General features: G+C 33.2%; 2 protein-coding genes across 2 annotated transcripts; one reads left to right on the top strand and one right to left on the bottom strand.

Moving 5' to 3' along the window:
• Positions 1 to 9,979: 9,979 nt before the first annotated feature.
• On the top strand, positions 9,980 to 11,540 carry LOC112006039 (heavy metal-associated isoprenylated plant protein 47). The gene is made up of 3 exons (XM_024038347.2): positions 9,980 to 10,113; positions 10,777 to 10,855; positions 10,990 to 11,540. The coding sequence occupies exons 1-3, from the start codon at positions 9,982 to 9,984 to the stop codon at positions 11,280 to 11,282; spliced, it is 504 nt and encodes a 167-aa protein (XP_023894115.2). The 5' UTR covers positions 9,980 to 9,981; the 3' UTR covers positions 11,283 to 11,540.
• Positions 11,541 to 15,306: 3,766 nt separating this feature from the next.
• LOC112006234 (DUF21 domain-containing protein At1g55930, chloroplastic) lies at positions 15,307 to 26,706 on the bottom strand. Its single transcript, XM_024038531.2, has 14 exons — positions 25,678 to 26,706; positions 24,845 to 24,942; positions 24,653 to 24,746; positions 23,721 to 23,798; positions 23,454 to 23,557; positions 22,495 to 22,576; positions 22,052 to 22,191; positions 21,881 to 21,959; positions 21,707 to 21,770; positions 20,934 to 21,025; positions 20,008 to 20,073; positions 18,947 to 19,063; positions 17,445 to 17,615; positions 15,307 to 16,539 (listed from the first exon to the last, which is right to left on the bottom strand). The coding sequence occupies exons 1-14, from the start codon at positions 26,260 to 26,262 to the stop codon at positions 16,300 to 16,302; spliced, it is 2,010 nt and encodes a 669-aa protein (XP_023894299.1). The 5' UTR covers positions 26,263 to 26,706; the 3' UTR covers positions 15,307 to 16,299.
• Positions 26,707 to 27,434: the final 728 nt, after the last annotated feature.

Genomic DNA, 27,434 nt, shown 5'->3' with positions numbered 1-27,434 from the left:
ATGTTTGCTTTCTACGTCCGCTATGATCGATCTTACCAAGAAAGAAGTACCATGTTAGTTAGTGAAAACCATTCATTTTCAAACTGTCAAATTGTTAATTTGTTATCATACTTACAGATATGGTCAAATTTCCAAAGATTTAAAAAAGTAATCCTTCCGCGTGTAGGAAGAGACAGCGAAAAAGAGTGATTAGTCTCACGACAAAATCCAAATTTGGGGACTATGAATTTTTATTTTTATTTTTTAAAAATTTGGCAGTTATAATAATGAGAGGTAAGATATTTAAACTCTATATATTTTTATTAAAAACACTAAAATATGTCAATTAAGCTACTAATATTTATTATTTTGTTTAACAATTACACGTAATATCATGTGAGAGAAATATTGTATAATTGTGCAATCATTACACAAATTAAGCACCAGTTATTTCTTAAGGTCATAAATATGTTTTTTCTTTTAATGATTCGGAGCAACCTTTCATGTATATACGTTCTATTGTAGCAAGTTTCATATCTTAAAATTGTACTGTATTTCTTAATATTTCCATGGATGACAACAATGCATCACTAGTTACATAATTTAAATGATTGGTCCATCAAAAATACAGTTTGAGGATCCCATCCATTATATAAAAATTTATACCAAATGGCTTTCTCTATTAATGTAGAGTTTTCGATTGGGATGTGTCTACAATATTGGACCAAGAACAGGTCGAGGTTGAGGTTGGCGTTATATTACCATATTTCCTCATGCTATATTGTCTAAGCTAAAACCATTCAATTATTAAAAAATAACAATAATAAAATAAAACCATATATTCAACCAATTTAAACTTTTTTTCACCTTATGATAAGTGAGGAGAGAAGGATTTAAATTTAGGGCTTATTTCAAATTTTATTTTTAACATGTGAGTATTAGACAATATCATTGAATCACAAAGCTTTTGACATTCAAACAATTTAAATTTCCAAATATTTGGAAGCAACACAAATTTATTATACATTTGAAACAAAAGGTTGAGAGACATGAGATAAAAATAAACTAGAGAAAAATACATTTGATGACTTTGATTAATTTGTTAAGAATCTATAATCGTTCTTAAAAGTTATAGAACTAAAGTTTTGTTAATCTAACTCATAAAAAGACAAATATATATATATATATATAATGTAGTATATATACAACCACAAGAGCTCGAGCAAATCCCTCTCTCCCTTACAGTTGAATCTTTAGTAATTTTCTCACATAGAATTAGAATCTTAAGTGTTTGAAAAACCAGTACCATTTGGAGACAGATCAAGTTGCTGCTTCATTAGTTATCACCTTCGCCAAATTAATCTAAACACGTGATGGTATGGATTTCTATAGTGATATTCACTCAATCGTTGTTGTTATTAATAGTTGACTTAAGACTTAGTTCATTGACTTGAAGTAAGATTATAAACAAGTAGAGCAGTAGGACGAGAGAAGATCATCACAAAAGCTTCGCACGTAAACACGTCACATTACAGTATATGTTTGACCCATGAAAAGTGGATCGCCAACTTTGTCCTTAAATTTCCTAATCAAAGGGGGTAGTTGTAATCACATGTAGACAAGTCAATTGGAATATTAATGCTCTAAATATATATAAAGAGCTTCATTCTCTTCTTATTCTTCATCGGATTGTCATAGATACTAAAACATGCATTTGCACTTTCTTCGAAAACCCGGCTCTTTTGTCAAGCATATCACAACATGAAGGTAAGTCATCTAGTACAAACAACATTTTTGTGCTATTCTTAATCCATTTGTTTCATTGGAAAATGCAAAACTGGTTTCCTTTATGGTTAGGTTTATTGTCATGCATATTTACCATGTAGCTTAAAGAAAACTGTCAAAGTAGAAATTAAACATGTAATGCTCCAATTAGCTAGCTTAATGCAGAATGTCTATACAACATTGGTTTCACTAGCTTAAAGAAAACTATCAAAGTAGAAATTAAACATGTAATGCTCCAACTAGCTAGCTAATTAATGTCTATACAATATTGATTTCACTTTTTATTGGAGAAAGATTGCTTGTGAAAAGATTTCAATCAAAACAAAAGTAACAAAAATCTNAAAACCATATATTCAACCAATTTAAACATTTTTTCACCTTATGATAAGTGAGGAGAGAAGGATTTAAATTTAGGGCTTATTTCAAATTTTATTTTTAACATGTGAGTATTAGACAATATCATTGAATCACAAAGCTTTTGACATTCAAACAATTTAAATTTCCAAATATTTGGAAGCAACACAAATTTATTATACATTTGAAACAAAAGGTTGAGAGACATGAGATAAAAATAAACTAGAGAAAAATACATTTGATTGACTTTGATTAATTTGTTAAGAATCTATAATCGTTCTTAAAAGTTATAGAACTAAAGTTTTGTTAATCTAACTCATAAAAAGACAAATATATATATATATATATATAATGTAGTATATATACAACCACAAGAGCTCGAGCAAATCCCTCTCTCCCTTACAGTTGAATCTTTAGTAATTTTCTCACATAGAATTAGAATCTTAAGTGTTTGAAAAACCAGTACCATTTGGAGACAGATCAAGTTGCTGCTTCATTAGTTATCACCTTCGCCAAATTAATCTAAACACGTGATGGTATGGATTTCTATAGTGATATTCACTCAATCGTTGTTGTTATTAATAGTTGACTTAAGACTTAGTTCATTGACTTGAAGTAAGATTATAAACAAGTAGAGCAGTAGGACGAGAGAAGATCATCACAAAAGCTTCGCACGTAAACACGTCACATTACAGTATATGTTTGACCCATGAAAAGTGGATCGCCAACTTTGTCCTTAAATTTCCTAATCAAAGGGGGTAGTTGTAATCACATGTAGACAAGTCAATTGGAATATTAATGCTCTAAATATATATAAAGAGCTTCATTCTCTTCTTATTCTTCATCGGATTGTCATAGATACTAAAACATGCATTTGCACTTTCTTCGAAAACCCGGCTCTTTTGTCAAGCATATCACAACATGAAGGTAAGTCATCTAGTACAAACAACATTTTTGTGCTATTCTTAATCCATTTGTTTCATTGGAAAATGCAAAACTGGTTTCCTTTATGGTTAGGTTTATTGTCATGCATATTTACCATGTAGCTTAAAGAAAACTGTCAAAGTAGAAATTAAACATGTAATGCTCCAATTAGCTAGCTTAATGCAGAATGTCTATACAACATTGGTTTCACTAGCTTAAAGAAAACTATCAAAGTAGAAATTAAACATGTAATGCTCCAACTAGCTAGCTAATTAATGTCTATACAATATTGATTTCACTTTTTATTGGAGAAAGATTGCTTGTGAAAAGATTTCAATCAAAACAAAAGTAACAAAAATCTCAGAGATTTCATGAGCTTTTCTAGGGACTCCAATGGCAAATTTTGAGGGTCAATGATCAACTCAGGGCAAAGACTACTTTATCAAGAGCTAACCCACTTTGATACTACTTGATGTCGCCGAAACCTAAAGAAAGCACACACGATATTCTCTTTGATGGAATAGAAACTAAACTAAATTATTAGTTTTTGGTAGTGAATCTTGAATCTACGAGGGGTTCCTTGAATTCACCAAGTGATAATTTTCTAGAATCCACTAAGTGATAATTTTCTGGAATCCACCAAAAAAAAAAAATAGACAAAGTTTGAATTTTATTAATTTAAAAACTAAATTACCTTTGGAGGCTAGAATGCATTTAAATAGTAAAAAGAAAATCTAGGGTAGTTAGGAGAACCTAGAGCGGTTAGGAAAGTGTACAAAACCATAATTTGACTAAACAACATTAAAGACACTTAAAATTAAAGAAATAATAACCTAAACCTAAAATAACGAAAATTACATTAAAAAAAACCAAAATTAATGAATTACAAAAATTAAATTGTAGATTTTGTTATATATCACCACTTGTTGGGTTTAGACCCCTACCAAAAACAATAATTAACCAGTTTTAAGGTCGACTTGATTTTTAGATTAATTATGAAAACCTTCGGTTAATTAGATAATCATGATCATGCAAGTGAGAAAAATTAAAGAAGACACGATATGATGACCTAGAAAACCAATGAAACAAAATAGTTCCACGTGAAAATTCTAGGAAGTCTTGACCTTACAATCCCTGGGTAAGTAGATTCACCATCAAATAAAAGTTCACAAATTGAATAGCCATATTCTTCGTAAACTTAACTACAGTAACCAAACTTAGCTCTAAAATCCACAAACTTCTTTGATATGTATGTGTTCCAACGTGAACTTCCAGTCCACGACTCTGAGACCACCCTTGAAGGTTTAGATCTATAACATTTTTGATGATTGGTATGAGGCAGTAACTTCTACAACATCGGATCTTGAGTTTCTTCAAAGAATGTCATTGGTAGAAGCTATGAGAGAGTTTTGGGTACAAAAATTCTAGATACAGAACATGAGGCACCTCTCTCTCTCTCTCTCTCTCTCTCTCTCTCTCTCTCTCTCTCTCTCTCTCTCTCTCTCTCTCTCTCTCTCTCTCTCTCTCTCTCTCTCTCTCTCTCTCTCTCTCTCAAAGGATAGCTTATATAATGTCCTTTAAATACCACAACAAACGAATCACAAACTGGGCTTGAAACAAACAAGGTGTGAGCTCTTTTATGTTTGTTGATTTTTTTCTGATTCTACGAATTTTGACATGTCGAATAGGAAACGGATGGTTTAGACATGTCAAATGGGAATTGAGTAGGAATTGAAAATTTCAGATTCACGTCTTTCTTTATTCTAGATTTGGGTATTTGTCTTGGACTTGAAAGTACACATTCTAACTCAACAAGACTTACAAATTGTCATAGTTTTCCTACACTACAAACTCAAAACCTAACATAATTTTTAGGCCATTTTGACTTATATGAAGAAAGAAAAAGAAAAGTAAACTATGGTCGTTGTGATATTTTTCAGTACATGGAAGCCATAATATTCTTGTAAATTGCTTATTGTATGATTGTATTGAGTCATAAATGAACACAAAGAATGCTATAAAATTCACATGCTGAGCATCTTTGGAATTTCAATAGCAATATTGTACTTCTGATTTGGAGAACTGCAGCAACTTTTTTGTCATCAGTATCTCCTCTTTATTTGGTGAAATCCTTTGTATAATGATGAACAAATGAAGAAAAGGAGAAGCATAGACAGGGTGTGGTTGAAGAGCTGGCTGTTTGAAATGAAGGTAAGGGATTCTGAAAATAAGTCATGATGAAGATGAGATATGTTTTTGCAATAATAATCTAGCAGTGGTAATCACTACAAAAAACATACTTGGGAGTTGCGTTTTTTAAAAACTCAGCTTCAGGATAGTGTTTGAGCTGTGTTTTTGCTCCGCCACTGGACGTATAACTATGTTTACTAAACATGGCTATAAACCAGCTCTGAAGTAGTGTTTTGTGATGTTCAGGCTGCGTTCAACTGGGTAGGACTGAAGCTGCGTTTTAAATTGTTTTTGTTCTTTAGTTGCTAATCTTATTTAAAATTTTAAATATGTGAGGAGGAGATTACTATGCATGAAAATATTTCATGAATTATTTTTTGTTTCTACTTTGATGACATATTATCATTATGCAGATATAGGTATATGTCCTAAGTCTAGGGATGGCAATGGGGTAGGGTGGGGCCGAAGAATGGGGTCTTCGCCCCCGTCCTGCATGGTTTTATCTTGCCCTGCCTTGCATGATGAGGAAAATTTTCTTGCTCTATCCTTGCTCCTTGGAGCCTTGCGAAGCTCCATCCCATCCCGTAAAACTCTACTTCTTGTTAATTTACCCCACATCTATTACAATTTTTTTTAATTAAACATGTTTCATTAATAAAAATATACTTGAAATTACAATTAAATTTATCCCATCAAATAAAACTAATTTTTAACGTAAATTGAATAATATTATCCAAGTGTTTAACAATTCAATATCACAACACAAACAAAAATATCATAATATAACACATAATAAAATAGAGATAGAGAGCCACGTTAGATAGAATAAAATAAGCTAATATTGATATGTTTGTTTAAATAGAAGGGTTTTAGGGTATTAAAAAAAATATAATTATAACCCTTATCAATGCGAGACAGGGCGGGACATGGGTGGGTCTAAAAATTCTACCCATCCCCATCCTGCCCTGTTGTGCAAGGCTAAAATCTTGCCCTATCTCCGCCCCACCACCTTTACAGGGCGGGGACAACCCATGCAGGGCAAAGCGGGAAGGGGTAGGGCAAAATTGCCCTCCTTGCTTCTAAGACCTTGATTATTATTATTATTAATCGTTAGGAGTAGACTTTGTTGTATATTCTTATAACATTATCTTATATATTAAAATTATATCTATAATCTATAGTCTATATAAAATGGTAGCCTTGACCTTTTTTTGGTTAACTTCCTCTTTTGTTGTTATACTATGATTTGGTTTTTGGAGTTATCATAACCTTTGTTAGTTTAATTTACTATCTTTTTGGATAAATAACCTAATATTAAACAATTTTTCATTAAATTGAGCTTGATCTTTTCTAAACAAATTGGTAAATTCTTTTATATAAAATTTTAATTTGACTTTTTATTTATTAACACTTATTAATTAAACATATATCATATATATAAGAGATTAAATTTTATAAGTATGTAGTTTTACACACTCTCTAATTCTAATATGCCACATCATCATATTACGTATTAAAGAATAAACACAACTGCATTCAATCAATTCTAATACTCATATAAAAATCCAACCTATTTGGGAGTTTAATAAGTTTATTGAGATGTTATCCAGATATGGTATGATGTATTGAGTTTTAAGTAAAAAAATTTATGAATAATCTCTTATTATTGGATGATGTATGAAAGTTCAAATAGCGTTGAAACCACTATAAATGTTTAGACCCCCAAACAACAAAATACCAATTCAACCTTTATATCAAACAATGTATGTGCGGAAAATGATAACAAACTTATATCAGAATTGATAAACAATCTAAACCAATTAAAATCACATTCACAACAGAAATTAAATGGTAAAGATTAAGGGAAGAGAGATGCAAACACAAGGACAACACAATGATGTGTTATCAAAGAGGAAACCGAAGCCCTCGGCGTAAAACCTCTCCGCCGCCCTCCAAGCGGTTAATAATCCACTAGAAAATGTAGTTGGGATACATGAACAACAATAGACCCTCAAAGCCTAATCTACCCAGGTACTTAAGCCTTCCAAGCTTCTCTCTCAAAATTCTCTCTAGAAGCTCTCTACATTTCATGGATATGAGGGGTATTTATACTAGGATGAGATAGGAATGCGAAAAGTTAGGTTTTTCAAAATAGAGCTGGTTGGTGACTTGGCCTCGTGACTTGGCTGAGTCGCAAGATAACAGAACGGCCAGGCTGGACTTTTTGTCCTGTAGTGTTCCAGTTAGCGCGACTGTTCATCTTCTCACATGCTTCACTCGTGTGCTGCATTTGGCGGCTTGCCAGTCGTGAGTCACCCGTGAGTCCCAGCCTTGAAGCCCTATATCCTTGCACAATCTTAAGCATTTCTTCACACTCTCTTACTCACTACCCTTACATGAATCCCACCTAAATACAGGGTTTCTAAGTGCTGAAATACAAACAAATTGACACGGAATAAAGCCAACAAGATGGTTGATTAAATTTAACCTTACAATGTATAACATGACTTTGACACCTCATACTTACTTAATTCGGACTCTATAAGAGAATAGTTTTTGTCAAACTTTCTCATACATTATATGCATTAGCGACTAGTAGCCTAATATTTTATTAGCCGAGAAAAATGCGTTGATCACATATTTTAAGAGATTGATCCAAGAAAACTAAGATTTTGGGATCCTCCCCATTCATAAAAAAATTTAGGCAATCTCTCTCCTACTGTTGTAATGTATTATGAATATAATGCTAGTGGAATAAAAATAGATGAATTTGAGTGGTAGTTGAACTTTTAAGCACGTGTACGTGTTAATCCCTGCAGAGAAATCTGACTAAATTACAAAGAGACAATGAAATGCATGCATAGGACCTAAAATGTGAATTTTAGGATGGAATAAAAACATTAATGTTCGCTTTCTACGCTATGATCTTACCAAAAAGTACCATGTTTGTAGTGAAAACTATTATTTGAAAACTGTCAAATTGTTCTCATGCACATAGTAAAATTTCCAAAGATAAGTATTCCTTCCGCGTCTGGGAAGAGACGGCGAAAAAGAGTGACTGTTTTTATGTCAATTCTCAAAGTTTTGGGGACTTTTGCGTTTTTATTTGTTTACCACTGTTTATTATTTTGTTTAATGTTGATATATAACATCTTTCTTATATATATATTCTTTATTTTTTTAATTTTTTTAATCATTTGGAGTAAACTTTCGTGTACATTCTTGTAGCATTGTTTTGTATCTTAAAATGACATTACTTACTTATTTTCATGGAGGCCTCAATGAAAATAAGTAAGTAATGTCATTTTAAGATACAAAACCTCCATGAAAATAAGTAATGTCATTTTAAGATACAAAACAATGCTACAAGATGCATCACTAGTTCATAATTTAAATGATTGGTTCATAAAAAATACAGAGGAACTCATCCATTATATAAAAATTTGTACTAAATGGCTTTCTCTATAATTTTCAATTAGGTTGTGTCTTCCTATCCAAAAAAAAAAAAAAAAAAAAAAAAAGAATGAAAGAAAGAAAGAAGGGTTGTGTTTTTCAATTAGGTTGTGTCTTCCTATCCAAAAAAAAAAAAAAAAAAAAAAAAAAGAATGAAAGAAAGAAAGAAGGGTTGTGTCTATAAGAGTAAGACTTAGGTACAGTACTTAGGTATTATTCCTTAGGTTCCCCTCTTAAGATTCTGCCATGTAAATTTTTTCTCATAGGATAGAAGTGTATTTTTTAATTAAGTAGGCACACATGACTGAATCTTAAAAGGAGAATCTAAGAAACAGTACTTATGTTTTGTCTGTGTCTATAATATTGGACCAAGACAGGTCAAGGATGAGTTTGGCCCAATATTACCATATTTCCTCATGCTATTTTATGTAAACTTAAAGCAATCAATTATTTTTTTTTTTTTTGAATGGAAGCAATCAATTATTTAAAAAAACAAAAACCATTCAATCAATTTGAGCTTTTTTTAACCCTTACTATAAGTGAGGAAAGGAGGGTTCAATTTGAAGTTTTTTCATGTGAGAAAGAATTAGAAAATGTCATTGAATCACTAATCTATTTAATTAAATTCAAACCATTTAAATTTAATTTCCGAATATTTGGAAGCAACAAAAGTTATTATACATTTGAAACAAAAAAAATTGACAGCATGAGATGAGATATAAAATAAAGAAAAATACCTGTGGTTGAACCCTTTATTTATTGAGGATCCATAATTGGTGCAAAAGGTTTTAGAACTACATTTTTTTTTTTAAATAAAAAATTTAATTTCTTACTCAGAAAAAGAGAGAATGGATAAACAATATTTATAATGTACTATACAACCAGAAGAGCTCGAGCTAACCCTCTCTCCCTTACAGTTGAATCTGAGTAATTTTCTCATACAGAAATCTTAAATATTTGAAAAACCAGTACAATTTGGAGACGGATGCAAGTTGAGCCTCCTTCATTAGGTATCGCCGTCCCTATATTAATCTAGGCACGTGATGGTGTGGATTGTGTAGTGATATTCACTCAATTAGTGTTGTTATTAATAGTTGACTTATGACTTTGTTCACGGACTTGCTGTAAAATTTTAAATTTACAGTATGATCAGAGATGATCATCAGCTAAGCTTCGTAGTAAAATACGTCACAGTTTATGTTTGACCCATAGAAAGTGGATCGCCGGCTTTGTCCTTATATTTCCTAATCAAAGGGTTAGTTATAATCACATGTAGACAAGTTAATTGGAATATTAATGCTTAGATATAAATTTATATATAAAGAGCTTCATTCTCTTCTTATTCTTCATCTGATTGTCATAGATACTAAAACATTTGCACTCTCTTCGAAAACCCGGCTCTTTTGTCAAGCATTTCCCAATATGAAGGTAAGCCATCTAGTCTAAACAACATTTTTATGCTATTCTTAATCCATTTGTTTCATTGGAAAATGAAAAAGATGGTTTCCTTTATGGTTAGGTTTATTGTCATGCATATTTACCTTGTAGCTTAAACACATCTTCAATTGTCTAGCTTAAGGCAAAATGAATATACAACATTGATTTCACTTTTAAGTGGAGAAAGACTGCATGTAAAAAGATTTTCAATCATTGCAAATAAGTAACAAATCTCTCTTAGATTTCATAAAATGAGCTTTCTAGGGACCCTAACGGCCAATTCTCTCATGAATTGCTAAGAATCCAACAAGTTTGGCATTGATTCCTTTAGATGTGTCAATTTGGACAAATGTACTCATAATGATCAAGGTGGATATCTCGTATCTGAATAGTAGAAGTTCTCCTAGTCAATTCTCCATGGCCAAAAAATAACTCAATTTTCTTCCAGGAACTATTTACAAGACAAGAACTGGAAATGAAATTCATGTTTTAGTTTATTTCAATTTCCTTGTCTATAGCCTTATTCTCTCTCTTAATACCATTTTTGAGCCAGGATAAAAGAAACAGTAAAATATATGCTGTCTACTACAATATTGGTCCTGTCCAAGCCAACATAATAACCATGGCATTTTTCTATGGTCTAATGGTGTGCAGCAAAAGATAATCATCAAGGTGCATGTGAGATGTGACAAATGCCGGTCCAAAGCCATGACGGTAGCCGCTGCAACAGATGGTGTGTATGTATGAGTTTATCATACTTATTGTTCAAAAATCTCTCCCATGTCAATTTAGTACCAGCCATAGAACTCAATTGCTTAGTATTTTGACTTTTTGTTTCTCCCTCTTGATTTATAATGTTATATATAGGCGTTATGTCAGTATCATTACAAGGTGAAGACAAAGATCAAGTGGTGGTGATTGGAGAAGGAGTTGATGCAGCTTGCTTGACAAGTACATTGAGGAAGAAGGTTGGGTATGCAAGGTTAGAGACTGTAGAGGAAGTCAAAGATAAACCAGCTGATAAGGAAAAAAAAGATGGTAAGACAGATCCACCACCATTTCAATGTATCATGCCACCGCCTTGTTGCCCACCTCAGTTTGAAGCGTATAGAGTGGTTTACGAGCCCTATGGCTCTCAACCAAATTGTACTATCATGTGAGATGGGATGGACTTCATAGAAAATTGGTGTAATCTCAATGCCCCTTTTTTCTTCTTTAATCTTTCTTTGTAACTTCTTTGTTTTGCTTTCATTGACATTTTGAGATGTATGTAGGTAGATCTTCAACCATGCATGTTACTCATTGTGCGTGGTTTACCCTCTATTTGTGGCTTCTAGACTTTGTTGACTTGTATGTATTTATAAATTAGTAAATAAAAAAACATTAAGGATTTATACCATATAATTCCATTTCATTTACTTTGTTGTTTTCTAGGGGATGCCTAGAATAATCAAAGAAATGCCCTCCTCTTAATTTTATGCCTTAACATAAGGATGGCATTTTGCTCCAAATAATTAAAGTATGGTAACATAGTTATGTATGATGGTGCTAGCAAATCTTGTGAATAATTAATTGTCAAAGTTTGTTATTGATGATCAATGAAATTGACCTGTAGTTTGGTTGATAAACAAAGTGAATTAGGTGCAATTCCGGTGGGTGTTGAAAAGATTGAGTAGTTATTTTTAGGATAGTTGGAGAGGATTTCGTCTTACAATCCTACCTAGCTAGCTAGTACTGGTGGTAGCTAAGCTGATTTTTCAAGCATATTCTAAGAATTTATTTATTTTTTTTAATTTTTGGATTGGCCATATAGAATAAGCTAACAAATAAAGATAGGCAGAGGCATGTTGGTTGGGAGTTGTTGAGCCGGAGGGCTATTTTTTTCGATCTTTCTTCATGGGGATAGAGATGACCATGGACTGAGTTTGGGTCGGATTTATTCAAATCCAACCAGAAATTTTTACCTATGGATACCTAGACACGACCCAAGCCCTATATTTGGGGATTTTTTGTTCTAAAGTTTTATTTTATTTTATTTGTTTTTCTTTTTTTATTATTATTTTTAAAAAATAATATGCAAAAACCCAGAACCCAAAATACAATGAAAACCAAATTCTTCATGTTCCTGGCTTCAACGATGAAATGTTTGTTGGGGTTCTAACGAAGATTCATGTTCCAAACCTAATTAAAGCAAAACAAAATAAATACTAGTGCAAATTCAAGGTTTCAGAGTCTACGACATGTTGGGTGGTCTATCTGTGACTCTCTAGGACTAAATATTTGCTAGGCTTGGTAAATGGGAATGTCTAGTTTGTAATTGTAATCACCCACACTGCAATTACTTAATCCCACTTGCTAGTATAAGGCTGGGGTTCAGACTTTTCAACCCAATAATTTTTTAGGTAGGACATAGGCCCACTTAATGCCTGTTAAATAACTTTTTTAAATACAAATTGAATTTGGGTAATAACCGTACCCAACCCAAAAAATTTCGGGTTTTTACCCAAACTCGGCCTAATTCTATTTACCCATGACATATTGGATAATACTCGAAATTTTCGGGTTAGGTTGGGCCAAGTATCCTTTACCCCTTGAAATTGGCCATCCCTAATGCGGCTACTATTTATAAGCAATTATTGAACATTGAATCTTGGGCTCAAGCAAACAATATCTCATTTATTTTTCCTCACAAGTTATTAGGTATTTCAGTTTTTGATTGCATTAATTCACTATAAGGATTGGCCGTTACCCAATACCATCTCTCTCTATCCCAAATTGTTAGTTTTGTTTAGAAAATTCTACTTTTTAAGGGAATATTATTTAATGAGTTGTCCGTTAGTTAAAAATGTACAAATTTTCAAATTTACCCTTGTTAATTTAAACTTTAAGAGAAATAATAATATTGACTTTTTAAATAAAATAATGGGTAAGAGACAAATTTTATTTAATGATTTTTCAAAGAAAATTTTATTTTGGAACATTCCAAAATAAAATAAAGGACCAACAATTTGTGATGGGGAGTATTTTCTTTGTAAAAATGGTACTACATATTTTCACTGAAGCTACGGAAGCATGTAGCAAAACCATTAGACAGAATAGAGAAATCCCATAAAGTGTTGTTGGAGATGGAATCAGTGAGGGGTTGTTTGGTTTGAAATCCAAGCACCCTTTGAGGAATCCTTGAAAATAACTAGATATTCCAAGGAAGCCTATCATTTTGGACAAATAAAGAATTCAACCTATTAGACTCTTGAAATTCATTCATATGTTGCTTCTGGTAGCTCATATAACAACCAATCATCTTGTGGTTAAATCCACATATTACAAATGATTAGAAGATAGTAGTTTAATAGGAATGGAGATTTGAATTTTAGATGTCTCTATTAAAAATACTAGGAAGTGCCAAAAATATTTTTTTTATTATAAAGTAAGCGTGTTAGGTCATATTTACTAACTCCTATTTATTTATTTATTTATTTGATAAAATAGAAGAAAGAATTAAATTGTATTTTCTCTCCTCTTATTTATTACCATGAAAATCTATTATTACTATTTTTTTTTTCTACTTCTTCTTATTTATCCATTGGGTGGGGCCATCACTTCACCACCTTCATGCGGGGATGGTCTACATTTTTATCTTTAATGAATAGGTGTCTAGAAAGTTCATAACTACTTCCCTTACAATATTTAGATATTGTTACCAAGACCATTTTTGGTTCACCCAAACATTACCCCCTAACCACCCCAAAAGGTGATTAATTTCAATCCGACTGGGTACATTTACCAATAAAAATGGTCTAGTGTCTTTAAACAATACACGAGAGAAACACAAATGGATAGAAAGCGCTACACTATTTAGACTAGCCGACACTAAATGATGCTATGTGGGTTGGGTTCATAGATTTGGGTTAGGCTTATAAACGTGGTATTTTTAATCCATAGCACCTGCTTACATGTACATCTACAAGACTACAACATTCTTTTACTATAACCATGGCCAGTCGGATAACACATCAGTGTTTGTGTGGTGTAGAACAAAATTAGATCATTTTATAATTGGAAAAGATTAAATGACCTCGAAGGTCATAACCATTTACCCTAGGTTTTTTTGAAATCAAGCCCACTCTTCTTTACTCTTAGAGAGGTGACCATACAAACATCATTCTTTTTCCATTTAATTTTTTTTTTCCTCCAAGATAGCCTTTTAGAATCGAACTGTTCAATTTTTGAATTCAAAGATTTACATATTCAAGTATTTTTTTATTTTTTCTTGCAAATTTTAGCAGTCATATATATTTTTTAAATGTACGAAATAAGCTCTGATTTAAATGACACTTCTTTTCTTATCCTAATCAAAACGATTGAAAATAAAGAGGATAGTGACTCCTTTTGGCCAAGCTCATCACAGGAGGGTAATGTAGAATGATTTAGGACTCATCTCATCTTAAAATTAATTATTAAAAAAAAAAAAGCAGCCAAAAATGTGGAAATAGCAACTTCATCAACAGACAACGGCAATCCTGAATCTCTCAGTTCATGGGGATCTCTTGTCTTACTAGATTTTTGTTTTCGAACACAAACAATATCCTTTGAAATTAGTTCCTAAATGGAATTATCTTCTTGATAAATTCATTTACTCAACTTAGCAAAATTTTATTAGAATAAAAGGACCGACATGTTGGTAGATAAAATAGATTAGTGTGTCACGATCATTTTGCACATGGTGCCTATTTAAGTTAACCTTGGGATTATCTAGCGGTGCAGAAGAATGTTTGGTCGTTTATCTACCTTCACCTTCGAAGGGGTCTACCTTATCAAATTCTAATAAACAGCTCCGTTACCAACACTACTTTGCTAGAGCTTTGCTACACATAGACTTATAGGTAACTTCTCCAAAGCACACCCTTTCACAGTTTCACATAACAAATGGAGGGAGTTTTGGTGTTAAAACACAAGCATCCTACAAGAACAGCCACAATAATATCAAATAACTATAGCTCTTTTTGTCTCCATGCCATTTCCATCCAACTACTCAAAGACAAACAGAAGGTTTGTAAGAGAGAGAGGGCTGGCTATGCTGTGCCACTTCTAGTGGGGAGACAAGGGAAAAAGGGTATAAGGATTGTGCCATTTGGTGGGTTATCTTTCTCTTCTTTCCATAAAAAAAGTGCTCAATCAAGAACAAAATCAACAAACTCAAAAATTATTCCCACTTCTAACAAGGATTCTTGTCCTTTCTGTTCATCATCACCTCTACTTTCTTTTGTACTGCACCAAAGTGAAAAGAGAATGTTTTAAAGTATAATAATACCAAGATCCCACCAAACGAGGGCTCCATCTTCTCCAAAGCTATAAGCAGCTCTTGGAGACAAGCTGACAGGGCATCACCTATTCATATATTCGGTTAAAGAAACCTTTACAAATGCTACCTTCCATTTTCCCCTTTGGACTTTCTATCCAACCATTTTCTCCCTTAGATGTTCTTTTTGCCTTTCCTCACATCTACCAAACCAGAATAATGACATAACTTTGTCTTCTTGGATTTTGCACCGCAGCGCCGATTTTACATCATTCAGAATATACTACGGGGGCAAAACATGCACGTTCTATATATAGTAATGTGTGCACATCCAAGGCCTCCTAAGAGGGCACCTACCATCAGTCTCTTACGCAAAGTTCGGTTCTTTCTCAAATGGGTAGGCAAAGTTGTGATGCCACTGTCATTCATTCCTCCATTGCTCTACTGCAAGAGAGGTTTAGACAATTGCAGAGAGCAAAAGAGATGAGAGAGGCAAGGGAGCTCTTGAGGCTGTCATCTGAACCAGAGAGGGTCAATCCAGCCACGCTTTATGATCCTACCAGGTTGTTTTTCCATTCAGAATTGATCTATTCACCTAGACCACTTCCCCAAGGCTCTCTCTACCTCCAACCAAACTTTCAGAGCAGGCACACTGATATCCAGGTCAAAGATACTCCATTTTTTGGAAGCTTAGGTTCCATAGATACAGTCATGGATAGAAAAAATGATTTTGATGATTCAGATGTTGACACTTCTCTTCATCTGTGAAAATTTTACAAATGTTAGTTCATTGCTAATTCTACTTTTTGTTACTTTGTTCTTGATCTTTTACCTCTTCCATGGTGCTGTAAGAATGAAAAATACATACAGCAATGTAACTAAGTGCTACCATGACTATGATGATCATCTTCATGTTCAATAGAGAGGCCATCCTCTGGTCTCCTTGGAGATAAATCATCATCATATTCTGTACTATCAGAATCCTCACCACTGTTCCATTTCCTCTTCATGATTTTGGGAAACAAGCGAGTCAACTCTTTGGTCTCCAACATTGTTTCATCATTGTCTATCCGTTCAAATCGAACTGCACTGACCTTTCTAGCATTTCCTGCAAGTATCTGCACCAAAGCCAATATGACAAAAAGCATTATTTTGTAATTGTTAGAAGAAGCTAATCAAGATTAGGCCCATTTTCATTTTTTGTGTTTTGCTTAATTGCTGAGAGAATATGCAAGCAGATACAAAAACTAGGAATCTTATATAAGTTATTGCATGGAGAAGCTCTTCTAAGATTCCAACTTCTCTCTCCCTCTTGCAGTCAAAAAGATTAATCAAAATATCAACATATCCACCCTAATAATTTGGCTTAATTTGTTACGACACATCTTCATCTAGTTCCTACTTATAAATTGTCGAGGAGAAATAACAAAAATGACACTTTAAGATGTATATCAAATTCTTCAACATTCTGTTTTCTTAAAATAAGAAAAATGAAGAACATCGTCCTTAAACATCAGTCAATGTCAGCATTAATCATAAGATTGCATTCCCTTAGTTCCATTTACAACCAATTTATTCTTAACCCACCCATTAACTCAAAGGAAACAATTCCGATTTTGTGCATACCTCTCATTTAATTCTCATCAACACCTAGCTCATCTGAATAAAACAGGAACCGATTTTATTATAGTGATACTATCATATTGGCTTTGGCATGAGATTTACCAAATTCTGATTATACCCAGCCCAAGGAAAAATTTAAAGTTAGGCCGCCAAGACCACTTACTAAGCATAGAATCAAACAAGGGGGAAATTGGAGCTAACAATGCATGATCCTTTATAAAAAAGGTGATACAGTGAGCTAACCATTTGATTTGTACAAATTTTAACTTTCACAAAAAGTAAATTTTCATTGTACAAATTCTTGAAACAATTTGATGTATTTTTCTGATAACTAATCTAGAAACAATTTGGTGTAATGATTTCTCCAAACAACTATTCATGTAAAATAACTCAACTGTACCTCAAGTTTAAATATATGATCCTTTTCCTTCTGATCCTGGTGGTCAGATTTGGACTCATGGTTCTCTTCTTGATTTGCCTTTTCAAGGACCACTTTGATGCTCTCACCCGTCCGTGGGATATATCCAAATGCTTCACATATAAAACCTGACACTGTCTCATATTGATGACCCTGTACCAGAATAGGTGAAGTGAGTTAAATGGGAATTTTTGACAAAGTGAAGTGAGCTAACAACGTGAATGCTACAAGCATGATCTCATTAATTTAAACTTATGGATTATCATCTAGATATGTATAAGGAAGACAAATAAGAAACTGTTTATAAAGTATATGGTAAGTCTGTTCATAAATAACAACTAAAGCAGGAATTCTCATCACCTATGAGCAACTGGACACTACTTCAACTAAAATCACAGGTCATGATTAAAAACATCAAGTGGGGTTTGTGGGATGCCCCAATGGTTCTAGCACCTCTTGTGGTATCTAGGCAACAGTGATTGAACCCCACCAGCCCTCTCCCTCTATTTATTTATTTTACATATATATATAAAGATTATACACATTGGGTGAGTTTAGGAATGGAAGTTAATAAAAGCATCCATCCATTTGAGTTGACACGCTGGACATTTGAGAAGCCTACACTATGAGATGGTAAACCTTAAAGAGAACCAAGGGTGATCACTAGCAGAATGTATAAGATCAACCATGGTCATGGCTTACTACACACAAGAAGACTAATTTCAGTTATGACAAAATTATTATGGTTCTTCACATTTCAAAAAGAAAGCAACCAAGTTTGGTCCGAAAATTTGGGGTGGCCATGGATTTTCAACAGACCAGTTAGGCCAGCCACATGTTTCTTTTCTGCCATTCTATTTTACCCAAAAGTCATACTCTATTACCTCCTTAATTGATATGTCATTTTTTACTACTTTTATTAATGTTATTTTTAGTCTTCCTCTACCTTTTTTCCATTCCCTCAACTTGAACCAACTCACTCTTTCTCACTGGTGTATTAATCCATTTTCTCTAAACACAACCAAACCATTTCAAGCAATTCTTCCTCATATTTTCATTATCAACAGATTTATCAAAAAAAATATTTTCATTATCAACAGGGGCCATCCCTATCTTTCAGCATATTTATTCATTTCAAATCCTATTTTTCCTTGTACTTTCACTTATCCTTCTTAATATTCTCATTTCAACTAGATATTTCAAAAAGAATATATCTTTAAATTGCTCAAAACAATTGTTACAACTATTAGTAACATGTCACAGGTAATGGTTAAACAGGTGAACTACCACAAAGAAATGGCTGGACTAGATAGATTCCTTCAACCAATTGTAGTTGGACTAAAGAAACCAGGAGGGAATAGGCATAGGCACTGATACTTTATAATGCAGACCAAGAAAAAGAATTTAGCATTTATAAAAGAATAGTGTACCCCTGACATTTACTTTTCAGAATAATAATTTAAATCAATAGAGCTGTAATATACCTCAGGCATTTTGATGTTTAAATCTTCAGAAAGCTGATCAATAGAAGTGTTTGCATCCACATCAAACACTCCCTCAGCTCGCATTACTATGTAGCCTGTTTTTTTCTGAATCTCCTCCTGTTATATTGTAAACAAGTTGAGAATGAGGATTTGGGGGAAAAATTAGCATCTCAGTGACAGCATAAATTGTAATGCCAGCAACCAGAACAACTGATATCTTAAATGGAATAATTACATCCTAGATCCTACCAAGAATGTCTTCCAAAATACAAAATTTAATAATAATGGCAAAATAGTTTACATGCAAATGTCTGAATTTTAGTAGCTTTGCACCTATTTGAAATCTAGTCATAAAACCACTTCACTATATGCAACAGCAGAAAAATTGATAAATATCATTTTTGTAACTGGGCAATACTTGACCCAGTAGCGCCAGGATACAAGTCCAAAGCATTGAAAAGCACCAATTATTCAAGGTAGTATCAAGCATAGATTGATCAACTGTCAATTCTTAGAGACTGCCTAAATGTCGAAATTTTCACGGAAATAAATTTAAGTGCCTCTTGATTTATCAAATAGACTCAACTAATACAAAAATGCCAGAGCAGTAAAATCCCACAAGTTATCCCAAAATGTAAACATGGAATGCTAAATCACAAATCTCAAGGGTCCCTATAATGTCACAACTGCCATAGAAATAAAGCTGGTTGCCACTTGATTCATCCACTAGATTCAACTGACAAAGACATCCAAAGAAGTCAAGTGACAAATGCTAAAATTTTCGACTCTTTCAATCACAGTTTTACATTTAGCTCGTGTTTGTTTGTGAAGATTTGTAATCATATGTAATCATGAATGAAAGTAGTATACACTCATGGAAATGAAATCTAGCACATTTTCCTATAAGGTAAACTAAAACTTGCACGGGCAATCATGATAGGCTTCTCTTTTCTTCTGAACTGAGAAAACCTGGATACACACACACACACGCATATATATATATATATAGAGAGAGAGAGAGAGAGAGAGAGAGAGAGAGAGAGAGAGAGAGAGTGCTTTACATTTGAATCATTTTCATCAAAGATTTCACCAACAATCTCCTCAACAACATCTTCCAGGGTCACAATCTGTTCACATCACAAACAAAAAAATTAATAAATATTACAGATGCAGGGCACATTGTGTTGCTGAATTTGTGGATAACTGATCATGCAGACTTTATACAGAAAGGACCTTAGAGAAAGTATGAGTTAATTCAAACATTATATTAAAAATATCAATTACTAAGGGGGAAACTCATTTGTCTTATCTCCCATCTTTGAAAACATTTTTTCTTTTCTTTTTACTTATTAAGTACTTTATCAACATCAAAGGAAAAGACAAACAAGTTAATGGAAAATATACAAGAGAAGCACCAATGAGAAAATTTGAAGTCTAGATCGTGACAAAATCCAGAAGTAATTTTATCTTCACTGAATGAGATTTTAGCATGTTAAAGTAGGGGGTTTTAGAGACATCAAAGTTCTGAAAGTGTGGAATACTTTGCCTAATGTGTTGCATTTGGAGGAAGTGAAACTCTAGGAAATTTGAAGGCTTCAATTGAATCTCTATTCTTAACATCACTTTTATTCTATTAGCTTAGGGATATTGGGGATTTTGTTTGCTCCTCTGTCTTGGAAAATTTCTGGATCTATGTAATTTTAGATTCTAGTTCTTTATATTGCTCTTGTATACTCCGCATGTACTAGGGTTTTGACCTCTTTTCCTTTTTAGTAAAATTTTATTATTTATAAAAAGATTCCTGAAGTAATGTCTATACAAAAATAGCATGTATTAGTGTTAATGTCAGAAGCCCTCATACTGGTTTCAGATTCTAGCATCTTGGTATGTGTTTATTTTCCATTTAGTTTAGGTCCCTGATGTACAAAGTCAAACAGCAGATTCAGTACCAATTTGTTGGAATTCAGAGATTTGTGTGTGTACATACTCCCACAGTTCCACCATATTCATTAAGGACAACAGCCATGTGAACTTTCCTGATTCGGAACTCTCTAAGAAGATTCCAGACTGACATCGAATCTGCAAAACCAATAAATATGATATAATACACTGAAACTTTGTAGCTTACACACACACACACCAAAATAATGTTGACAGCCTGTTAAAATTGTGGTGCACACCAATAAATACTAATAACTGAATTAAACTAACTGAAATGAAGAGTCACACAACTGTCAACTAAACAGAATATGAATGAAAATTTTTGACCCATGGAACAGGACAGTCAAAAGTTTGATCAACAAATCAGAAAATTCATGCAAAATGTAAAAGAATGGAAATTCAAGTGATGTAGCAACTATTTGGTTGATTTTTAGGATGCTTTCATTAGAGGGTGTGCAATCATTGGCTGTTGAGTACAAGTTCTAGCCAACGCTAAAGGGTTCCCCACCCCCAAAAATTAAAATAAAAATTGAGGCTTAGTTGAGTCAATTAACTTTTGGATAAGTTGGCATCTATAGCATAAAATTCCAAAGAGGTGGCACCACCCTATTGCACAGAAAGATCTGAAAGAAGTAGGGAAACACCTAAAAGTATTTGAGTAAGATAAATAAACAACTTTCTTTTCAGGTTTGTGTCGGTTAAACTTTGGGGGAAAGTTACCTGTTCTACCTAAGGCTGCTATCCACCTTTATTCAGTTTTTTTTCACTATACTGTACATATGATTCTCACCCCAAGTTGACATAAAAATTAGAGCTTACCAGGCACAAAGTATGCAGGTTTGTGAGCCATATCTCCAACAGTAGTACTTTCTAGTAGCTCACCCTTCAAAATCAAACAGATTATAATTCTGCACACTATGAGATTGTGGCATAAATCAATAAGAAAGCAATTGAAACTCATAGCAGGAGAAACAAGAGTAGAAACTGGCCAACCTTCTGAGCATAATCCAGCAGATCCATTGCATATGCAATACCCACTATGTTATCAACACGCTGCTCAAAAACAGGCACTCTAGAAACAAAAAAAATATATATTATTAGCATATTGGTGTGTTACAGATAAAGAGGAAAAAAAAAATTCACAATACATCAAAAGAGGTGTACCTTGAATATTGGTGTGTCACCCACAAGGTATGAAAATCTACTAGTGTAGCACTGGTATCAATTGCAACTACATCTACAAGAGGTGTCATCACTTCTCTAACATGGGTGTCTTTAATCTCCAACACATTTTCAATCATATCCTACAAAGCAATTTAGAACAAGAACATCTTAGCCAGAAAACAAAGAAAGAAAGCTCATTGAAAAGAATTTATGGAGCATGGTGATGTAATGTAATGATAGGCACAATCATTTTTCCCCCTTTTGGAAGGTTAGAAGGCAAATCACCATGTAATTACACAAAAAATATGCTGCATAACATGTGCACTTCTAGTGGGGTAACATTTCACAGTTATTATTCAGCGAGTGCAATGCATAGTCATTATAATATCAAAACAAAAGAATATTACAAAAACAGTACACTCAATAAAAGCCAACACTATTACCTGTTCTTCCTCCTCTATTGCTCCACTCAATTCAGCCCCTCGCAACATCAGTTTCAACTCATCTTCAGTTACATATGGTTCACTGATACAAAAAAAATATATAACAAATGTTAAGCAATGACAAAAAGTTTGTCAAAAAACATTCCAATAAGAAAACCATTGACAAGAATTTCCCCAAAAAAAAAAAAAAAAAAAAGAATTGATCACAACAAATGTGCCAATTACTTTAAGTTGACATCCATTGACATACTAGCTCCCATACTGAACTATGGGGAGAGGGAAGAAGCTGAATAACAATGAAGTTACCCAAGAGATAAACCTTTTCAATAAACATGCTAGGTAAATGAGGTTCCTGTTGCTAACCCACACACAGTTGGAATAAGGCACAAAGGATTATTTTGCCCATTTACATTGATTTTACTTGGAAAGATAATACAAAAAAAAAAAAAAAAAAACCGTAAAACTTTGTCTTGTGGCACCATTGACCCTCTTAAAACCAAGTCATATCATGCTCTCCAACCTATAAACCCAAACAACCACTAAAATTCAGGATAAGAAATAAATAGGCTTTCTCCCTTAGGTCAACACCATCCACATTCTGATCCTGCATCCCTCTTATGAATTATGATATGGCTTGCATGACTTAAGACGTCAATTAACAGACATATACTCATTCTACAGAAAATAATGACCATCAATATACAAAAGTAATATATCACTGTCAAGCCCCACCAGTAACAGACCAAATGAATATTTTTTCCTCATCTGATATTTAAGATGTTCTTTTACTTCTTGTGATTGACCTCATTGAATGAAAAGTCAAAAAAATATACTTTTATATATAAACATCACTACAGATAGAAAACCTAATAAACATTTGAAAAAGAAGCAGGAGGCAAAAATACAATATGACAGGGAGATGCAGTGAGATCAAGATGTGGTTAATTAATAAAGCATACCTTTTTCCTTTTAAACCAAGGAGTTTAAGCATCCCCATAGATAAATATGTAACAACTCTTCCCACAGGATATAATACCAAGGAAAGCCATGCCACTGGTCTGACCTAAAAGCATTGCAGGAAAAACTTGTTATATAAAGTAGAAGTAGAACTGGTGGCATCTGCTAAGCACAAATGAGTGAACAGCTTAGCAAATGATGAGCATGCTTAATAAGGCATTTAACAGTGAATTTTAGTTTTGAAAAAAGAGAAGTCCTTCTCAGCTTACCACAAACCTAGCAACCTCAGTGGCGTTGTGAACAGCTATACTTTTTGGAGTGATTTCTGTGAGGAGCAAAATGGCTACCTAGTATCATCAAGGTAAAAAAAAAAACGTATTCAATATCCAGTCTAGGAGAAACATATAGAGAAGTAAAATATAAACATACTTGACCGACTGTGTGCATACTTTGATATGCCAGAATTATATAAGGATAGGGAAAACATAAAACCAACTTTGTTAGCATTTTCACATCCTCTATTTACACTTCAAAATGCAAAACAGAAATCTACTCAATTAAGCTAGAAAAAACAGACCTTCAGTGCTTCATATGATATCTAAATAAATGTTCTCAATTTTTCTATAAGAGACCCCAAAATGACTAATATGCATATTAACAAACAAAGTACAAACTCCAATGCTAAGAAACAATTCATCTGTATTTCTGTTGGACGATGTTTAATCAGAGTCACAGTTGAACACAAGAAAAAGGATAAGAAATTGAGGATGGATAAAGGGGGAAAACTTGAAAGATAAAAAAAGGGGTAGAAGATATAATTTCAAAGAAATCAATAGCTACAGTTAATATATATACATAAATGAGATGCCAAATCAATTCTTCTCATATACAACCTAAGAAAAAACTAAATTCTCAACTTTTTTTTCCTTCTTTTCAAAATTTATTTCCCAATCCCACCTGTCCAAATGCCTCTACCATCCGTAAGTTAGCAAGTCTATATAGCAGGTACTGATATAATCAGGATACAAAAAGTGATTTTTGACAACCTAATAGGTTTGGATTTACATGACAATGGATTATACAGCCATAAGCGCTAACAGAATGTTGTAAGATCAGGTCTTCAAGCCATTTATTCTAACTCAAACTCTTAACCTTCATGCTACATTTCTCCTGTTTATTAAAAATGGTTATCGGTACATACAGTCATTACTCCAGTTGCTGCACTAACACCAGCTTCACCAAATAATGTTGTTGCAGCTTCTGTGACTAAGGCAGTTGCTCCAATATTGACAACACTGAGTACATTAACAGAGTCCAAAAAGATAAGGAATTGTTTCAATTCAAGCTAAGAAAATTGAATCCTTAATACTGAGAACCATGAAAAGGTCAGTACGTTGTGCCAATAAGTATAGTAGTTAGAAACCGGGTGACATCACTGTGAAGTGTTCTAAAGACGCCATTCTCAGAATCCTTTTCAGCCAATTCACGCACCTGATACAGATTGAGATCAAATGACCGATTACACTTCAGGATTATAGACTTTAAAGGCTAGATTATTTACTGGAAAATGAAAAGAGAACATCATCCGATATACTCATATAAGCACCCAGAATAATTTTTCAGAAAAAAAATATATCTGCCACATGGTTCAAAATCCGAAATTAAACTTTAACTGGGAATCTATATGTTGTACCTTAGATTCTCCAATCAAAAACTTTAACTGGGATCAAATTGTAAATATTATGTAGCTTCATAATCAGAGAATTTTTTACTTCATAATTCATATACAGAAGAGAAGGAACTATAAACTATGCTAACATTCAGGTATGAAATTGAGATTTGCATTAAATGAAATAAGCAGTTTTAAGCAATGAAGTAGTAAAGCCACATTGCAGAATAAAGTTTAGAGTCAACTTGCACGTGTCACCATATAATCTAACAACCAGAAGCATAAAACTTCCACAAACATACTCGATATAAAACTAGATGTAACAACAAGCATAACACGCTATCAAATGAATAATAAAGTTCTTGCCTTGCTAATTAGACAACGTTCCTACAATAATGACTACGCTTGTTAACTTCATCAAGAGATAATATGACATTAACTCAACATGTTGCTTATTAACAATCTTGATTCTAACATTAAGTAAAATGCCTTAATTCTTTAGTGCTTAGCATCCACAAAACCTATAGTTACTCACTATCAGAGAATAAAAAAGGCACCTTCCAAGGCCAAAGCGTGGTAATTGAAGTCTCTGCCATGGAGAAGAACGCCGAGAGTCCCAAAAGCGCCGCCAGAATAAGACCCTGCTCTTTGAAAACCTGAAGAACCTGTAATGTCTTCGGCCATGCATTCCTCAATAACAAAATGCTCTGCCCAATAACCCCATAACCAGCATCCGCCGCACCTTCCATTGCAAACACTCTCTTACACCCAAAAACCAAAACCCCACAAACCATTGCCGCCAAAACAATCCCACGCTTTATCAACTCCCTAACAAACTCTAAATTTACACCTGAAACCGCGTTTTCATCACTCAAACTTTCACTATCTTTACCTACAAATTCCAAACCAGCTCTACCAACAAACAAGTCAGTTTCTTTTCCTCGATGTCTAGAATTGATATAGTTCCTAAAACCACAACGACCTACGCAATTCAATGCTAACCGAAATGGGTACTGATTATTTCTCTGCAAAATCTTCATCGGCATTCTCATTTGCATATTGGAAGGCACCAAATACAGCGACTTTACGCCGGAATTGCAAGTGGGTGCATTAAAAATCGACGATTTAAGCAACATATCCATAAATTACACAAAAAACAAAACCCAAAACCCAAAATTGAACACCAAAAAACTAATGGGTACCTATGACAAAACTGAATAAGAATATATTCCTAGTGCTTTACAGTTAACAACAATAAAGTAATACTGAGACAACAACAAAAGCATAGAAAAGCAATAACGTTGTCCTAGACTATGTCTAAGGATTGTGATTTTTCTGGAGGGGGTTTAAATGATAAGTGAAAATTGAGATGGGGAGGGTAGCGTCTTAGAGAGAATTTGAGAGGGTGAGAGAGAGAGAGAGGTGGGACTGAAGAGAAGAAAGCTTAGAGAGGGATACAGTGAGATTGAGATTTGTGGAGCAACATGTTGGGGTTGTTGGAGGAGGTGGGTGTGAGGGCGCATGAGAGAACGCCAAGCTTGGAAAATTGGCTGTTGTACTTGTGCAAGTGCGGAGAGAAGCAAATCTCGTAGAAAAAGGCCCTTTTATTTATTTATTTATTATTTTTTATGTTAGAAAATTATTATTATTATTATTACCTCTATTTGACTATTTGTTAAAATAGTTTGCTATATAATAATATTTTTAATGGAATTTTTTTTAATATTAAAAAATAACTTCTTTTATAGTGTATGGTTGTAACTTTAACAATGCTGGTAAAAATAATTTAGATTCGGCTTGGAAGAAGATAAAGAATCTTATTGGAAATAAATAAAAAATATATATTATTTTTATAATATTCTTCCAATTCCCTAATGGTCTATTTAAATTGAAGAAAGAAGAGAAGGGGAGTGAAAGGAAGTAAAATAAAGTCGGCTAAAAATAAATTAATTTTAAACTAATTCTGCTCTATTTTTCATTCTTCCCTTTAATTCAAACGGAACATAATTCTAATCTAAAAATAAAATACACACTTTCTCTCTCTCTAATAAATGTATTTATCTTTTTCCCTCTTTGAATTAAGTATTAATTTGATTCTAAGTAAATTTATCTTTGCTTGCGAAGGTTGAGCACTTTAGCTTATATGATGATTCTATTGCTAAGTGAAACAACAAAAACACATTTGATAAATAAATCATATTATTTTATGCCTTAAAATCCATTTTATTTGTGAAAGATACATTGTTTTTCTAAAGCTTATATGTTATGTGCTTTTGGTCCTTAGTTTCAAATGAAAGATAAATACATTCTCTCT

The sequence above is a fragment of the Quercus suber genome, unplaced genomic scaffold (genome assembly GCF_002906115.3).
Source record: "Quercus suber isolate HL8 unplaced genomic scaffold, Cork oak 2.0 scaffold_350, whole genome shotgun sequence".
Taxonomy (NCBI): Eukaryota; Viridiplantae; Streptophyta; class Magnoliopsida; order Fagales; family Fagaceae; genus Quercus; species Quercus suber.
The sequence above is the reverse complement of the archived record's forward strand: the minus strand, read 5'-3'. Positions and strand labels throughout refer to the sequence as shown.

What these genes read in the sequence shown, in the direction of transcription:
- LOC112006039 (XM_024038347.2), top strand. Translation starts at nt 9,982, where the DNA reads ATGCTTAGATATAAATTTATATATAAAGAGCTTCATTCTCTTCTTATT. An exon ending in AAGCATTTCCCAATATGAAG is followed by an intron (nt 10,114 to 10,776) that starts GTAAGCCATCTA and finishes AATGGTGTGCAG; the next exon opens with CAAAAGATAATCATCAAGGT. An exon ending in GGTAGCCGCTGCAACAGATG is followed by an intron (nt 10,856 to 10,989) that starts GTGTGTATGTAT and finishes TGTTATATATAG; the next exon opens with GCGTTATGTCAGTATCATTA.
- LOC112006234 (XM_024038531.2), bottom strand. Translation starts at nt 26,262, where the DNA reads ATGGATATGTTGCTTAAATCGTCGATTTTTAATGCACCCACTTGCAAT. An exon ending in CTTGGTTTAAAAGGAAAAAG is followed by an intron (nt 22,577 to 23,453) that starts GTATGCTTTATT and finishes TTTTTGTATCAG; the next exon opens with TGAACCATATGTAACTGAAG. An exon ending in ACCTGCATACTTTGTGCCTG is followed by an intron (nt 21,026 to 21,706) that starts GTAAGCTCTAAT and finishes TTGGTTTTGCAG; the next exon opens with ATTCGATGTCAGTCTGGAAT.